This window comes from Pleurodeles waltl, chromosome 5 (assembly GCF_031143425.1).
Source record: "Pleurodeles waltl isolate 20211129_DDA chromosome 5, aPleWal1.hap1.20221129, whole genome shotgun sequence".
NCBI lineage: Eukaryota > Metazoa > Chordata > Amphibia > Caudata > Salamandridae > Pleurodeles > Pleurodeles waltl.
In genome coordinates this window covers 808,783,433-808,797,589 of record NC_090444.1, presented here as the reverse complement: position 1 = coordinate 808,797,589, position 14,157 = coordinate 808,783,433, and the positions used below count along the sequence as shown (strand labels likewise).

Genomic DNA, 14,157 nt, shown 5'->3' with positions numbered 1-14,157 from the left:
GATGGGGTCTAGTTTGTCCCAAAAGAGAGCAGGAATTATTAGGATAGCCACATCCAGATGTGAGTCGAGAGACTTTACCATGACTCCACCCAGAAGTGTTTCGTAATTATTTCCTTGGCAGTCATGTCTGCTTGTAATTTTGGTTTGATGAGGGGGTGTACATTCCAGAGGTTTTGAGAACCATATGCTGAGATCAAAGACGTAGTTCACTCTTGTTTCGATTATTGTTTTAAATTGTCCCTTTTCATTAGTTTCTCCCAGAGACTATTCTTTATGGTGAAAAGATTTTCTCAAGATTCACACAAAACAGACACCATGTTTCGGACAGGTACAATCAGCCAAGAATATATGTTTCTCTTACCCAAATGTCTAACTGTCACAATTGCTACACTCATGTTGAGTGTATCACAATCCATTGTGGGATGGCAGTTGCTTTTCAGATATTCAAGTAATTGGTAAAAGAGGCAGAATCAGCTTTTCTTTCTCACAATGGGACTGGTTGCTTCAGGTCAAGGGCTGACTATATTGTCTGCATAGCATGACTTGCTTTGTAGAGGGGTTTATTTAGTTGCTGCTTGCTTGACAAGGGGGGCATAGGACATTAGAAGGGATTAATTCCTTTTTCTTACATGCATGTTGACAGTACCGGAGTTGGTGTGGAGAGTCACATGCTCTTTTACTTGTTTTTGGGTTGAGCATGCAAGTGCTTTGACCTTTGTAAGTATTGTGGGCTTTTAACCACGGCAATCTCACGCCCATCACTTTCGTTCGTTCCTGGGCTTGCCTTTCAATAATCACTTGATGTCATTTGTAAATGCTTTACTTTTGTCCCGCTTTGATCCTGTTTTTGTCACACCTTGCAAACTGGCCTGTTACATGGAATATTTCACAATTGACAACATACTTCAGCATCGTCGAACTATTTATTTTGTCTCTTACCTTTGTGCTGAATGATGCCCATGGCGCTCACAGCGTGAACAGGCACCACAGCATGAACTTGATCGCCAGTATTGAAGCTCTGGTCATATTGTTCACAGTTCCTGAATCAGAGTAATTTCTTGTGGCTCTCCCCTTGAAATACATGAAATTGGTGAATGCTTTATGTTTATGTTTGAATGTTCTCAGAAATAATCCAAGCGAAAGCAGCTCTCCCACCACAGCGGGAGAGCCAGTACTACAATATTCACTGGAAAACTCAACCTATAATGCTTTGCAGGGCATTACTTTCACAAAACATGTTTGCTAATAACCCAGCCTGTGGTGGTCCTAGGACAATGGGACTGGCACCAAAACATTCACAACAACATGCCCTTGCTATCTACATCATCTTTGAGTCCCCACACTAGGTTAGTGGGGACCCCAAAATAATAACCCCTCCCACCATGCAGTGTCTAATTTCTCTCATGGTTGGTTTTGTTTTACGGTTGACAGAAGTTAAGTTTTATGGGCCTTGTTTGTAGTATCATGGTAATAGTCTTGCTACCCTTAAAATGTGTAATGTACTAGGGGGCAGATTTATGAAAAGTGGTGCTACACCAAGTGCAGCACAACTTTTCTTGTGCCCTTTAGCGCCCTCCTAAACTCCACCATGTTTGCGCTGTACTTAAAATATGGCTCACCATGGCAGTAGTCAGGGGTACCAGCATCATAATTCTTTAAGCTAGTCCGCCAATTTGCAGGATTAACATCAACAATTTTGACGCTAATCCTTCAAAACACCCTGCGTCCCATTGAAAACAATGGGAGCCTCTCTTTAACACCTGCTCTCAGCAGGCATTAAAAATGCCAATAAAAATGACGCAAAGAAATGTCAGTTTTCTTGGAGCCATTTTTTCTTGAATCTGATCCTCGGTTCTCTAGGGGCTAAATATATGGTTATTCTGCATTCCTTTCTCCCATTCTTTTTTCATGTGGTTGTGTGCTCTAAGGGCTGACCGTATGGTTACATGACCATGTTCTGAACATTCCAGTCAACATATTGTAATATTAGCGGGTCATCCCATGATGCTTTGCAAGGCATTACTTTTACAAAATATGTTTGCTCATAACTCAGCCTGTGGTGGTCCTAGGACAATGGGATCACATTCAAAATGTTCTTTCTGCCTACATCATCTCTGGGTACCCTCACTATGTTAGTGGAGACCCCAAAATATTAACTCTTCCATCATTCCGTGTTTTTGAATCTTTCTTAAGGCTATAACTTTTGTTTTTATAGCTGGGACAAGTTTTGTTTTAAAGGCCTTGTTATATCATTACAGTAGGCCAGCTAGTCCTACAAATGTTCTCTAGAGGCTACGTATATGGTTACACTGTATTACTGCCTCCTGTTTTTTCATGGGGTTATCCCATCTAGGGGCTAACAATATGGTTACGTGACCAGGTTTCTTACAAATGTTATGTGTGTTATGGTGCCCTCTAGGAGCTGTTTTGAGCATTACAGTCTAACGGCAAAAGTTTATTTCTCATAAAGGTTTATGTGATAATTCTACATGTTTTAATAATCTCTCCTTATTACAATTATGACCATAATTCAGGCCAACTTAACATCCTTATTACATTATGGGCCTGATTACAACTTTGGAGGAGGTGTTAATCCGTCCCAAATGTGATGGATATACCACCAGCCGTATTACGAGTTCCATAGGATATAATGGACTCGTAATACGGCTGGTGGTATATCCGTCACTTTACCGTCACTTTTGGGACGGATTAACACCTCCTCCAAAGTTGTAATCAGGGCGTATGTCTGTTTGAACACTCTTGAGATGTTTTGGTGACCCTTCTAGTTTATTTCTCTTCTGTGGCTGTCTTGGGTCATTTTCTGGTGAATTGTGTTAGCCAGCCATAAACTCTGATGGCCAGGTGGTGAAAGTGCTATTCTATTGGAATTAGCATGGCAGATTTAAATTAAGATGCAAAATGGCAATATTTTCATTTTTTGCTGCAGATAAAGGAAGAAGGCAAATGGAAGTGCTTTAGTTATATACAGGGCCACTGGAATTATATGGGAGGAAAAGACACATTATGAGGCAGGGGTGACCAATTTATGTAGCAAGAAAAGTCCAGTTATGAATTTACAATGCCAAGAGCTCTAACCCAAGCAAATGTGAGACCTATTGCATTGCAGATGCTTTTTATTTATCTGCTTACTTTGTTCATCACTGTTGATTCTGACAGCATTGGGGTTCCTATCTGCTTGCTTTCAGTCTGTAGAGGGGGGCACCACATCAGAACAGGTTGACGTGTTTCTTTTGGATTTTTTTCAGAACTGCAAAGGAGAAAGAGGGCAGCATGGTAAGTGGGTTGTCACAGTCAGCAAGAGTCAGGGGGCAGAGTATAAGGCATAAGGGCTGATTTGAGAGCCCGTTGCGTCACTTTAGTGCCACCGTAACATTATTTTTTTGATGCTAAGGTGGCCCTAAGGTGGCATTTGCCCCACGCCATATTTACAAAGTGGCACAAAGCATGCATTGTGCTACTTTGTAACCCTTTATGCCACATTATGCATGTGCCATGCATAATGTATGTAAAGGGGGCATTCCAGAGCAAGGAGGCCCGCAAAATATGGAGCAATGAAATCTGCAAGATTTCATTGTGCCATTTTTGGTGTCATTTTTAGTGCCTGCTGAAAGTAGTTGTTAAAAGGATGCACCTATTGTAATCAATGGACCTCCTTGCACTTTGCTCCACTAGCATCAACATTTTTTGTGCAAGTGGAGCAAAGAGCCACAATAGTGTAAAATAATACCCCCATGGTTCACCGTGTCATAAATGCGGCACACACATGGTGGGATTGGGGGAGCACATGGGGTCACTAGAAAGTGGTACTGCGTTGGATGCAGCACCACTTTTCTTAAATTCGTCCTAAGGTGGTTTGTGTTAAATGTGGCAGTGCATTAAGGTGGTGTAGTTTTTGCAGTTGATGGGAAACTCGAGCAACACAGGGTGGCCATCTGCAGGTAAGTGAATTGAGGGAGCGCCTGGATAGTTGAATTGAGGCAATCATTTTATTTTTAATTCTTTCTTTGACTGGTCAGCAGGTAAATGAGAGCAGTACTGGTGAGAGAGATTCATCTGTTCCAGGACTGCAGGCAGTTAAGAGCAGTGGGTTTCACTATTGGAAGGGAGAAGGTTTCTTGTTCTAGTTGTTGACAGTGCTACAGTGCAAGAGGCAGGTGGTATTTATTTGCAAACAGCAATGAGACAGCTTATTGGAGGATCTTTTTTTAAAATCTCAGGCAGCTGGTCAAAAGTATGTTGGTGGTGAAAATGTGTATGAAGAGCTATGATTTGGCATCAGAGAACAGAACTGGGTGATAAGAACCTGCAACGTCTCTTAATGGCAGTTTGCTATCAGAGTTGGGATGATATTGTGCTCTGCACAACAATAAAGTAATCATACAACCTTCTTCCTTTAAATCCTTCACCTCACCGCAATCAATTACATCACTAAACATGCTGCTAATACAATCACTTCCGATACCATACTACAAGGGGCTCCCTACAATGAAGAATAGCTTTGTGTGATAGAAATACAAAAGTAGGTCCTGAACTCTGTGTGCAAAAGGACTCAAGCAGCACCTCTCAGGTGAGGCCAAAGAAGGGTGAAACTAGTCTGAACTTTTTTGCTGCCCCATTCAAATGGAACATGACATGCAACTCTGTCTGAACAGTCCCTTTTTTGGTAGGACCAACACTTGTTTGAAAATAATTGACCACTTACTGTGACAACATAAGGTGAGCTAAAAATGGAATGCTACAAAGTATAATAACCAGGAGGTTGAAGTTTATGCTTTATTGCGTAATTACTTAAAATCATTGTAACCGTATAAGCGGAGACGTTAAGAAACCCTAAAACAATTAATATATTCTTGCTTTCCTTGCATTTTTTAGTCCAATTAAGCCCTGTTCACGTGTTGATCGTCTTGACATGTATAGTCTTACTTACTGGACAACACTGAGTTACTGACTGTTACATACGACGCTACTCGAAGGGAATCTATGTGCAGAACATCAGAAAGCCTTTTTTTGTTTCTTCTTTTTTCTGATAAAAAGATAAAAGTTCAATCCACAGGTTGAGTAGGCAGAGTGCCGTTGGTGTTAATGCTGCGGCCATTACTCATAAGCCTGGGACTGCCAGTGTTCGTTTTCTATGCCAGTTGAAGGATAGTTTTCTCATCATGGTTTCTTGTGGCATGTTTTAAGGAATGTTCTGTTTTTTAAATTAAGTTTGCCAAGCAGGCCATGTGTTGTGGAGTCAATCCTTTCAGACTAAACAGGATAGCCTGCCAGCATGTTCTGATACCATTGGTGTTAAACATGTTTTTCAGATACAGCTTTCTCCAGGGCAATAGAGCGGGGCAAATACAAAGGATGTGTAAGAAGTCTTCCCGATGATGCGCGCAAAGTCTGCTTCGACTGTTGTTTGTGGGTCTAAGCCATTTTAGTTCATTCATTAATGCAGGCAGTAGTCCGAGTCTGGCATGTAGCACCTTTATTTTTGGACTGTTGGAGCCTTGTATGTGTTAATTGTCATCCAAACGTGAGATCGAAGTCTGAACTTATCTTTGTCCATGCTCCAGAAGAGGATCTTGATTTGTTTGTTTAAAAGTTATTTGAAATTTTTATGGGGTAAGGACTTTTGCCATAACTCCTCTGCAGATGCTTTATGGCGAGAGCGATTCTATTTAGCCAGGGATTTGGGAATTCCACCTGGTTTATGTTGATTTCCTCCCAAATCAGTGCTTTAGAGTATTTAAATGGGCCAGTCTTAGCATGGATGCATATTTGAGTAATGCCCCATAACCAGCGGCTAAGATTGACTCAAGCATTCCATCCATCATGTTTTTGCTCTTCAGGTTAACGTTTGGGTGGGAGCAACTGTTAGAATCAAGAAAGTAGGAATGGTATTAGTTTTATGACTCAATAGCACAGAAGAATCTCTTGAACCTGAGGTGTCTAAATGTGGCACATTTAGGAAGGACTATCACTACCAGTTGTAGCTCATTATTGTTTTATATTGGTAAATTAGTCAATTAAAATAAATTAAAGTCATCAAATACACTCTGGAGGTTCAGCTCACGTTTGCAGGAGGTGACAGAGCATGTGAATCCATCTGACTGAGCAAAGATCAGGTATGATTCTAAGGATGGTATCACTTCAGTAGGTGTTTCAAGCTCAAATGATGTGGAATTACTCTCTGGCTATAAGGCCCTGGTACAGGTCCTTGGTATTCAAAGATAATTTGCTGTTGCAAAGGCTCGGATTAACAAAATCAGAGCCTTTGTGGTGTAATATATCTTTTGGATATATTCAAAACCTAAATTGTGATTTCGTAACTTGTTACTGAATCACAAAACTGAAAGGGGAGTATTAGGGCATCCCTTCAAATTTGCGTTTTCTAATGGCAAGTACCAATGGTTTGTGACCACAAGTGCTTTCCCAAATCATTGCTAGGTTACCAACACTTCACACACTCGCAAACCCTATGTCAATCTTTTGGGAGTAGGCAGTGAAAAAAGGTTTTAGAAGCTTTCCTTTATCGTTTTTATGGATATCCCATTTTCGTTTAAGGAACATATGCTGTGTTTAAAACAAAATATTGTTTCTTTTTAACGCAATCACAGACATTGTGGTCTTAAGACCCCAGTAGGCCTCCATATGTGTGATGGCAGCAATTCGTAGTGGGTCGCATTTTACAACCTACCTCATGCATTTTAATGAGATAGGTCAAAGTGAAACTTCCTATGAATCTGAATTTTTTGACCCAACATCTTTGAACATATGTTGTGTCGAAAAAAAAACTGTGCATTCTGTAAATGTTTGTGATCAAATTGTGACTACGTTTACAGTATGCATTGCACAAACACAAGGCCCTTGCCTTGAAAGTGGTGAAGCACTGAACATTTTCTTTCAGTTCTCTGATTACATTGCATTTGAGTCTAAATTCTACATTGATCCATGGGGTGTCGTGAGTTTGAGTCCTATTCCAACAAGTGGCAATACATGTCTTTACACTGAAGCAGAAGAGTTGGACACAGCGAGCAAAGGCTACTGTGTAGCCTGTTGAATACAAAAGTACCAACTAACAAACTAAAAGTATTAGAAATAAAACTCCGTCCGAGGTCTATCTGGATCTTTTCAACGGAGGTTGAAGTTCTGCTCTCTTGAAGATAACCTTTTTTTTGTGTGGACATTCACTGGAAAATAATTGAACCAGACAAAACAGATAAAACAAACCGAAGATCAGAATAAATTACACAGCGGTTGTGCAACTTAGAGAGTGGGTACCAGGGCCATGGTGTAAACTTCATGTTACTAAAATATATATATTATATATATATATATATATATATATATAGAGAGAGAGAGAGAGAGAGAGAGAGAGAGAGAGAGAGAGCTATTTAAGTTAATAAACAAATAATACAATAAATAAATAAATAAATAAATAAGCTAAAGTGTGAGGTTTGTCATCTGCCAAAGGGTATGTCAGGAAGTGACCTAAACTGTCAATGAGGAAACATATTTCTGATTAGATATTAAATAAGCATACAGTGGGAGTCTGTAAAGTTAAAGAAGATCTATAGAATGATTCTAATTTTTCTGTGCACCTTTATGAATGTAGTCACAGCAAATTAACATGGCTGTTATCTGCTTTTTCAGATTCACACATCACTAATCAATGGGAGACCAAGTGCCGAAGACCCATCACCAACACTGATGGAATTCACTACCACTCGCTATATCCGCCTTCGTCTACAGAGAATTAGGACACTGAATGCTGACTTAATGATGTTTGCATACAAAGATATCACCGACATTGACCCAATTGTTACAAGAAGAGTAAGTATACTTTATCCTGACTGTCTCCATATTGGTGTGTGATAAGTTTCTTTTCACCCAAAGTCTTTACCACAGTGTTGAGGACCAATTGTCAATCACTTTAATTCTGATTTTTTTTTGTAAATTTGCCACCATATATTTCACCTGTACATGTTGGTACATAACGCCATTCACAGAGCGCCATTCTATACTACATATTGTGAGATACTACAGCATACTACATTGACATGAATGCGCAAAGGACCAATGCCAGAGATATTCCTCCAAGTACCAGCACCCTGTTTTTCGATCCTCATACAACCCTTCGCAGACTTTGGTTCTTGTTGGTCTTTATGTTATTTTTGGAATGGCCAGATGGTAAAGCCTTCAGCTACTATTATTCCAGGTCATAAGTTACTTTTACAACGTATTCATGTTTTATTTATTAAGCATTTTACACCACACTAACACCCAGCGAAATTTAGAGAGTTTACAGTAAAACAGTCAATAAAGAAAAACACATCTAATAGAAATTGATGACGGAAAACAAAATGGTCTTCTTGGAGGATAACAGAGCCAGTGCTTACTTTGTGCTTGTTGTCTCTTGTGCTGAGCACCAGCACTTATTTTTGAGGGCCAGGGCTTATTCTTCTGCTTCAAGCATTTGCTGTGAGAAAAAGACACACATGGGAAAGACGGAGGAAGGGAAAAACGAAAAAGCGTCACAAAGGGAGAAAGTAGAAAGCTGCTAGAGTGAGCTGAAGGGGCAGGAAGTGGCTTTATATGGATTGAAGAGGCTTCAGGATTACGCTGCCTCAGTATCCTGTGCTCGCACATTTAATTGCAGCAGTCGCATGTTTAAGAGGATGGCTTTGGGCACTGGCACCTTTTTATTTACAAATTAAGCACTGGCTAAGACTAGGATATGAACGCAGGTATATCAAAGGAAACAAAGGGCAACTCAACAATGAAAAACGGGCAAGATGGAATGGAATAAGAGCATCATTAGGTTCTTCCTGAAGTCAGTGGAAGAAGAGGTAATGGAGGCAAGGAAGATGGATGGAATTGAAGGCAGAGAGCAAGAAGAACAGAACTGGATCAATCAAGTTAGATGTGGAATAGGCATGTCTGAATGAGGCTCCTGAAGGAGAGGAGAAAAGGCTGAGATATAATGTTACTCGAAGGAGAGTTTCACACTTAGGTCAGGGCCCCTCAGCAGGGGTGATTCTAAGCAAATTATATTTTGAAGGTGTTCTGGCTATGCAGATTTCTTATGCCCTGATCTAGGAGAGGGATAGGGATGGTTATTAAACTTTATAGCTGTGAAAAATATGCAGCGTATCTTGAAAGTGATCCTAACGTTCATAGGATACCAATGCAGATATGTAAAAATGGGGAGATGTGTTTGACCTTTTCGTAGATCTGAAAAGCCTAGCTATGCAGTGAAGAATGTGTCTTAGAGAGCTAAAAGTGACTGCAGTATGCTAGCAACACTGGCTTTACTTTACCAAAGGCACTAGGGTGAGGGCCAAAATGTTCAGATGCTCCTTGGAAATTAGATTTATCTACTTTTGTAGAGAGTGGATGAAGACATGTGCAGCTTTGGCTAGATTGTTGATGTGTGGTTGGATAGACAAGAATGGGACCCAAATGAAGAGATTTCACTGCTTTCAAGACTTAGGGGTCAAATCCTATTTGATGTAGTGGGTTTAGAAAGTTGTGATGCAACTTATACCGAAAAAAAGATGGAGGAGGAATTCATATGTGTTTGGATTAAGAACAAGGAAGTGTTAAGCCATCCAGTTTTGCAGAGTGACTAGGCAATGAGTTAGAAGAGGTAGACATCCAGTGGTTAAGGTTTTGAGATAGTTTTGCATATCGTCTGTATTGGTGAAGAGTGGAATAGAGTGGAGGGCTGTAGAGTAGAATGACACAGAGTGGAGTGGCATACGGTGAAATAGCTTAGAGTGGAGTGTCATACAGTGGAGATGCATAGAGTGCATTGGCAAATAGTAGAGTGGTGTACAGTCAGGTGTGGATTTTAATAGCATAAATTGGACTGACAGAGTGGAGTGGCATACAACGGAGTCGTTTAGAGTGGTGTGGCGTTGAGTGGAATAGCATTGCGTGGAATTGCATACATTGGAGTGGCGTAGAATGGACTGGCATTGAGTGGAATAGCATGCTGTGTTGTGGCAAACAGTGAAGTGGCTTAGAGTGGAGGGACATAGATTTTGAGTGGTGTAGAGTGGAGTGGTATATAGCGGAGTGGCATAGAGTGAAATAGTGTTGAGTGGAGTGGCATACAATAGAGTGGTGTAGAGAGGAATACAGTAGAGTGGAGTGGTGTAGAGCGGTCTCCAGTTCAGTGGTGTAGAGTGAAATAGAATAGAGTGTAGTGGTGTATAGTGGAGTGGCATAGACGGGAGTGATGTAGACTGGAGTGGCATAGATTGTAGTGTTGTAGAGTGGAGTGCCATAGAGTGTAATATCGTACAGTGGATTGACATACACTAGAATGTTGTAGAGTGGAGTGGCATATAGTGCAGTGGTGCAAAGTGGAACAAAGTGGAGAGGTATAGAGTGGAGTGGCGTAGAGTGGAATATTGAAAAGTGGAGTGTCATACAATGGAATAGAGTAGAGTGGAGTGTCATACTGTGTAATTTTGTAGTGTGCAGTGGTGTATAGTAGAGTATGATACAGTTGAGGGGTGTAGAGACAAATAGCATAGAGTGGACTGGCATGGAGTGGAGTGGCATAGAGTGAAATAGTGGAGAGTGGAGAGGCGTAGAGTGGGTGCAATCAAATGTAAAATTGTAGCACAGAATGGCGTAGAGTGGAGTGACGTATGGTGCAGTTGTGTAGAGTGCATTGCCATAGAGTGGAGTGCTGCAGAGTAAAGTGGCATAGAGTGGAATAGCATTGAGTGGAATGTTGCAGAGTGGTGTAGAGTGGAAAGGCCTAGAGTAGAAAAGCACAGCGTCTAGTGGCGTCGAATGGTGTGTCATAGATTTGAGTGGTGTAGAGTAGAATAGGGGACATTGGAATAGTGTAGAGTGGAGTGACAATGAGTGGAGTGGCGTAGAGTGGAGTGCATAGATTTGAGTGGAGTAGAGTTGAGTATGGGACATTGGAATAGGGTAGCGTGGAGTGACAGAGTGGAGTGGCGTAGAGTGGTGTGCATAGATTTGAATAGCATAGAGTGGATTGGCTTAGAGTGTAGTGGCCTAAATTGGAGAGCATGTGGTGTACTAGAGTGCAGTTTAAAGAGGCACAGAGTGAATGTGTCTGAACAGATGTAGATAGAACTAATTAGGAATATAGATGAGTGGGTGGAAAGGGTAAATTTTGTTACTACCTGTAAATTGGGTAAGTACTCTTAAAGTTATAAGCGGCAAAACTCTTTGGGCCAGATTTATGAAAAGTGGCGCCACATCACATGTAGTGACACTTTTCTTGTGGCCCCTTGCCCCCCTACCTCCACCATGTGTGCGCCATATTTAAAATATGGTGAACGATGGCGCAGGGTAGGGGGAAATTGTGTCAGAATTTCTGATGCTATTGATGTACTGTTCAGGGTTAGCAGTTTGGAGCTAACCCTGAACAGCACATAGGGTCCTATTGTAAACAGTGGTGTGCCCCATTTTAACACCTGCTGTGAGCAGACATTAAAAGTGCAGAAAAAAATGATGCATATAAATCTCCTAGATTTTTTTGCACCATTTTTTGGCCCCCCTAATGTGGAACGCCCCCTTTGCATACATTATGCCTGGTGCAGGCATAATGAAGCACAAAGGGTTACAAAGTGGCGCATGCATGCATTGTGCCACTTCATGGCACGAAAAGGCACCTTAACTTAAAAAAAGATGCTAAGGTAGCGATAGAATGGTGCTAGGCACTCTTTAATCAGGTCCTTAGTTATACATTGTGCTGCAGTGTACCACAGTGATTTTGTGGTATACTGCGGAACATGCTTATCACAGGGTAAATTATCATTGGCTAATGGCTGCCTCCATAAAAGTAGAAGACAGCGATGAAGTTCTCACCATACTTTGGCGGTGTTCTTCTTTATGGCCTTAGATATTGGTAGGTAGTAGTATTTATTGTCGTTTGTGACTTATTTCCACTTTATTAATGTGGTAATATGTGGGGAAATTCATTTTATATATTCCCAGAGTACTGTGGCAAAACAATGGAGGTGCAGCAAGCTATAAACTATTAGAGCAACAACAACTAGGCAGTGCAATTCCTTAGATATTTTGGTATCGTCCTCCACTACATTACAAGTAAGTAGCTTTCATACTACACTTTAGAAAATGTACTCCACTCTTCATTACCCAGTATCATTTTTCTCTTATGAGTGTGATACAGATGATATACTGAACCATGTTCCATGAATATCATATAGACAAACACATAAATATCAACCAGCTAGATCAGTGGCTCCCAAACGTTTTAGAACCATGACCCACAATTTATTATGTGAAACGTTTGTGACTCACCTAAATTTAAAGGACATGTAAAGGGGCGATTTTTTAATGTAACTAAAGCATCTTGTGGCAGCCTGTTGTCATTTACAGACAGTACATTTCCATTGAAATGGGCACTATTTTGCACAGGCGTACAGTGTTGTTGATAAAAATATATAGCACACAAATAATAAAGTGTGGAAGTCTGGTGTCTGTGGATATTTAGTATTTGCCAGCCCACTTCAGAATTACAAAACAAAGGGCCAGATGTATCAAAAAACAAAATTGCATCTCTTGAATAGCGAATTTTAAGAAATCGCTATTTAAGAAATGCAAAATGGTATGTATGAATTTTGCGATTCGGTAATAGCGATTTCTGAAAATTCGCAAAAGCTATTACCGAATCGCAAATAGAGAATCCGACCCCATTTGAACCTATGGGCCTGTTGCGAATGTTTTTGCATTTCCTAAATTGTGAATTCCAGTTAGGAATTTTCAATTTAGGAAATGCAAATCCCATGGTGCTGGGGGCTTACAGCCCCCTCTGCTGCACCCCAAAAATATTTTTACGGACATGTGAAGCACACACATGCCTTAGGGGCATGCGTGCACTACATCTCAATTTAAAAAATGCATTTAAAATGCATTTTTAAAATTTGCACATGGTTACCACCAAACTTTTGTTGGTGGTAATTGCATTTCCTAAATGCCCAATTCGCATTTAGGAAATGCTTGATACATGTGCTTAAGAAATCGCAAATAAGGATTCCTTATTTGCGATTTCCTATTTAGACAATCGCAATTTGCGATCCTCTAAATGGGGTCGCAATTTTAAGGAATCGCTATTTTAGCGATTCCTTAAAATTGCACTGCAAATGCATTTCATACATTCTGAAAGGCATTTTTGCATTCGCAAACGGCCGAATTTTGCAATTTGCACTGTTTGCGAATGCAAAATCGCTTGATACATCTGGCCCAAAATGTGCTTCATTTTGACTTTTCTAACATCTGAATGCTTATAGTTCATTTATAGATAATTACAAAATGTGTGCTGTGAAAAAACTACAGCCATTTCCTTTCACATTCCATGTACTTCAGGAAGATAGTAACATAATTCACTTTAAATTCTCTTCTCACTTTGCAGCAGTCAGAAAAAGAAAATTAAATACCAATCCCACAGCAATTTGACAGAAGACACAGCATGACCTTTGGCCTCTGTCTTTGAAGCACCAGCAATCATGACATTTGAAAGGAACCTTTATTTGTTGCTCACCCACCAAAAAAAGGCCTGCAACCCACCAGAGGGTTGCAACATATTGTTTGGGAAACTCTGTTCTAATGCACCATGTTTTTGTACTGAGCCTCAATGGCGCAAATGTAACCAATGGTGTGCCCCCAATTAACGCCTGCTCTAATGGCTTAGCCCTCAGATTCCCAAAACTGCATTCTGGAGAATGAGATGCCCTGGTGTCAGGAAAACTGAGAGGGGTGGCTACCCAAGGCACCCTGACAGTTCAGTTTTCTTGGGAACCAGTCTCAAGCAGAGGGTACAGGAGCCCTTATGGAGGAGCAGGGTGAGGGAGGACTCACTCCTGCCCCCTGTTCAGGCTCAGGATATAGACCCTGGAAAGAGATGTCAGTCTCAGGATTCCAAACCTGAAACTGTGGGATGAAGACTCGAAGTTGGGTGCCTAACCCACTGAGCAGTTGACTCCCCCAACTCTGAGAAACCTCAAAGATCAAAAAACCCTCAGGAGCCTATTGAGAAATCCTTGCAACCCCCAAGGCTGAAAGAGATGTCTAATCAATGTCCCCAGTAAGAGCCTCCACCTGGGGCATGGCTCCTGACCCTGAAAACTATCAGTC

General features: G+C 40.8%; 1 protein-coding gene across 7 annotated transcripts in view; it reads left to right on the top strand.

The window, feature by feature from the left end:
* LAMA2 (laminin subunit alpha 2) overlaps nucleotides 1-14,157 on the top strand; it is a 3,379,260-nt gene that overhangs the window by 1,004,553 nt on the left and 2,360,550 nt on the right. For all 7 annotated transcript variants that reach the window (XM_069234829.1, XM_069234828.1, XM_069234823.1 and 4 more), the window contains exon 5: nucleotides 7,663-7,842. In XM_069234829.1, the coding sequence (XP_069090930.1) occupies nucleotides 7,663-7,842 (180 nt within the window). The remainder of the gene's footprint in view (nucleotides 1-7,662; nucleotides 7,843-14,157) is intronic.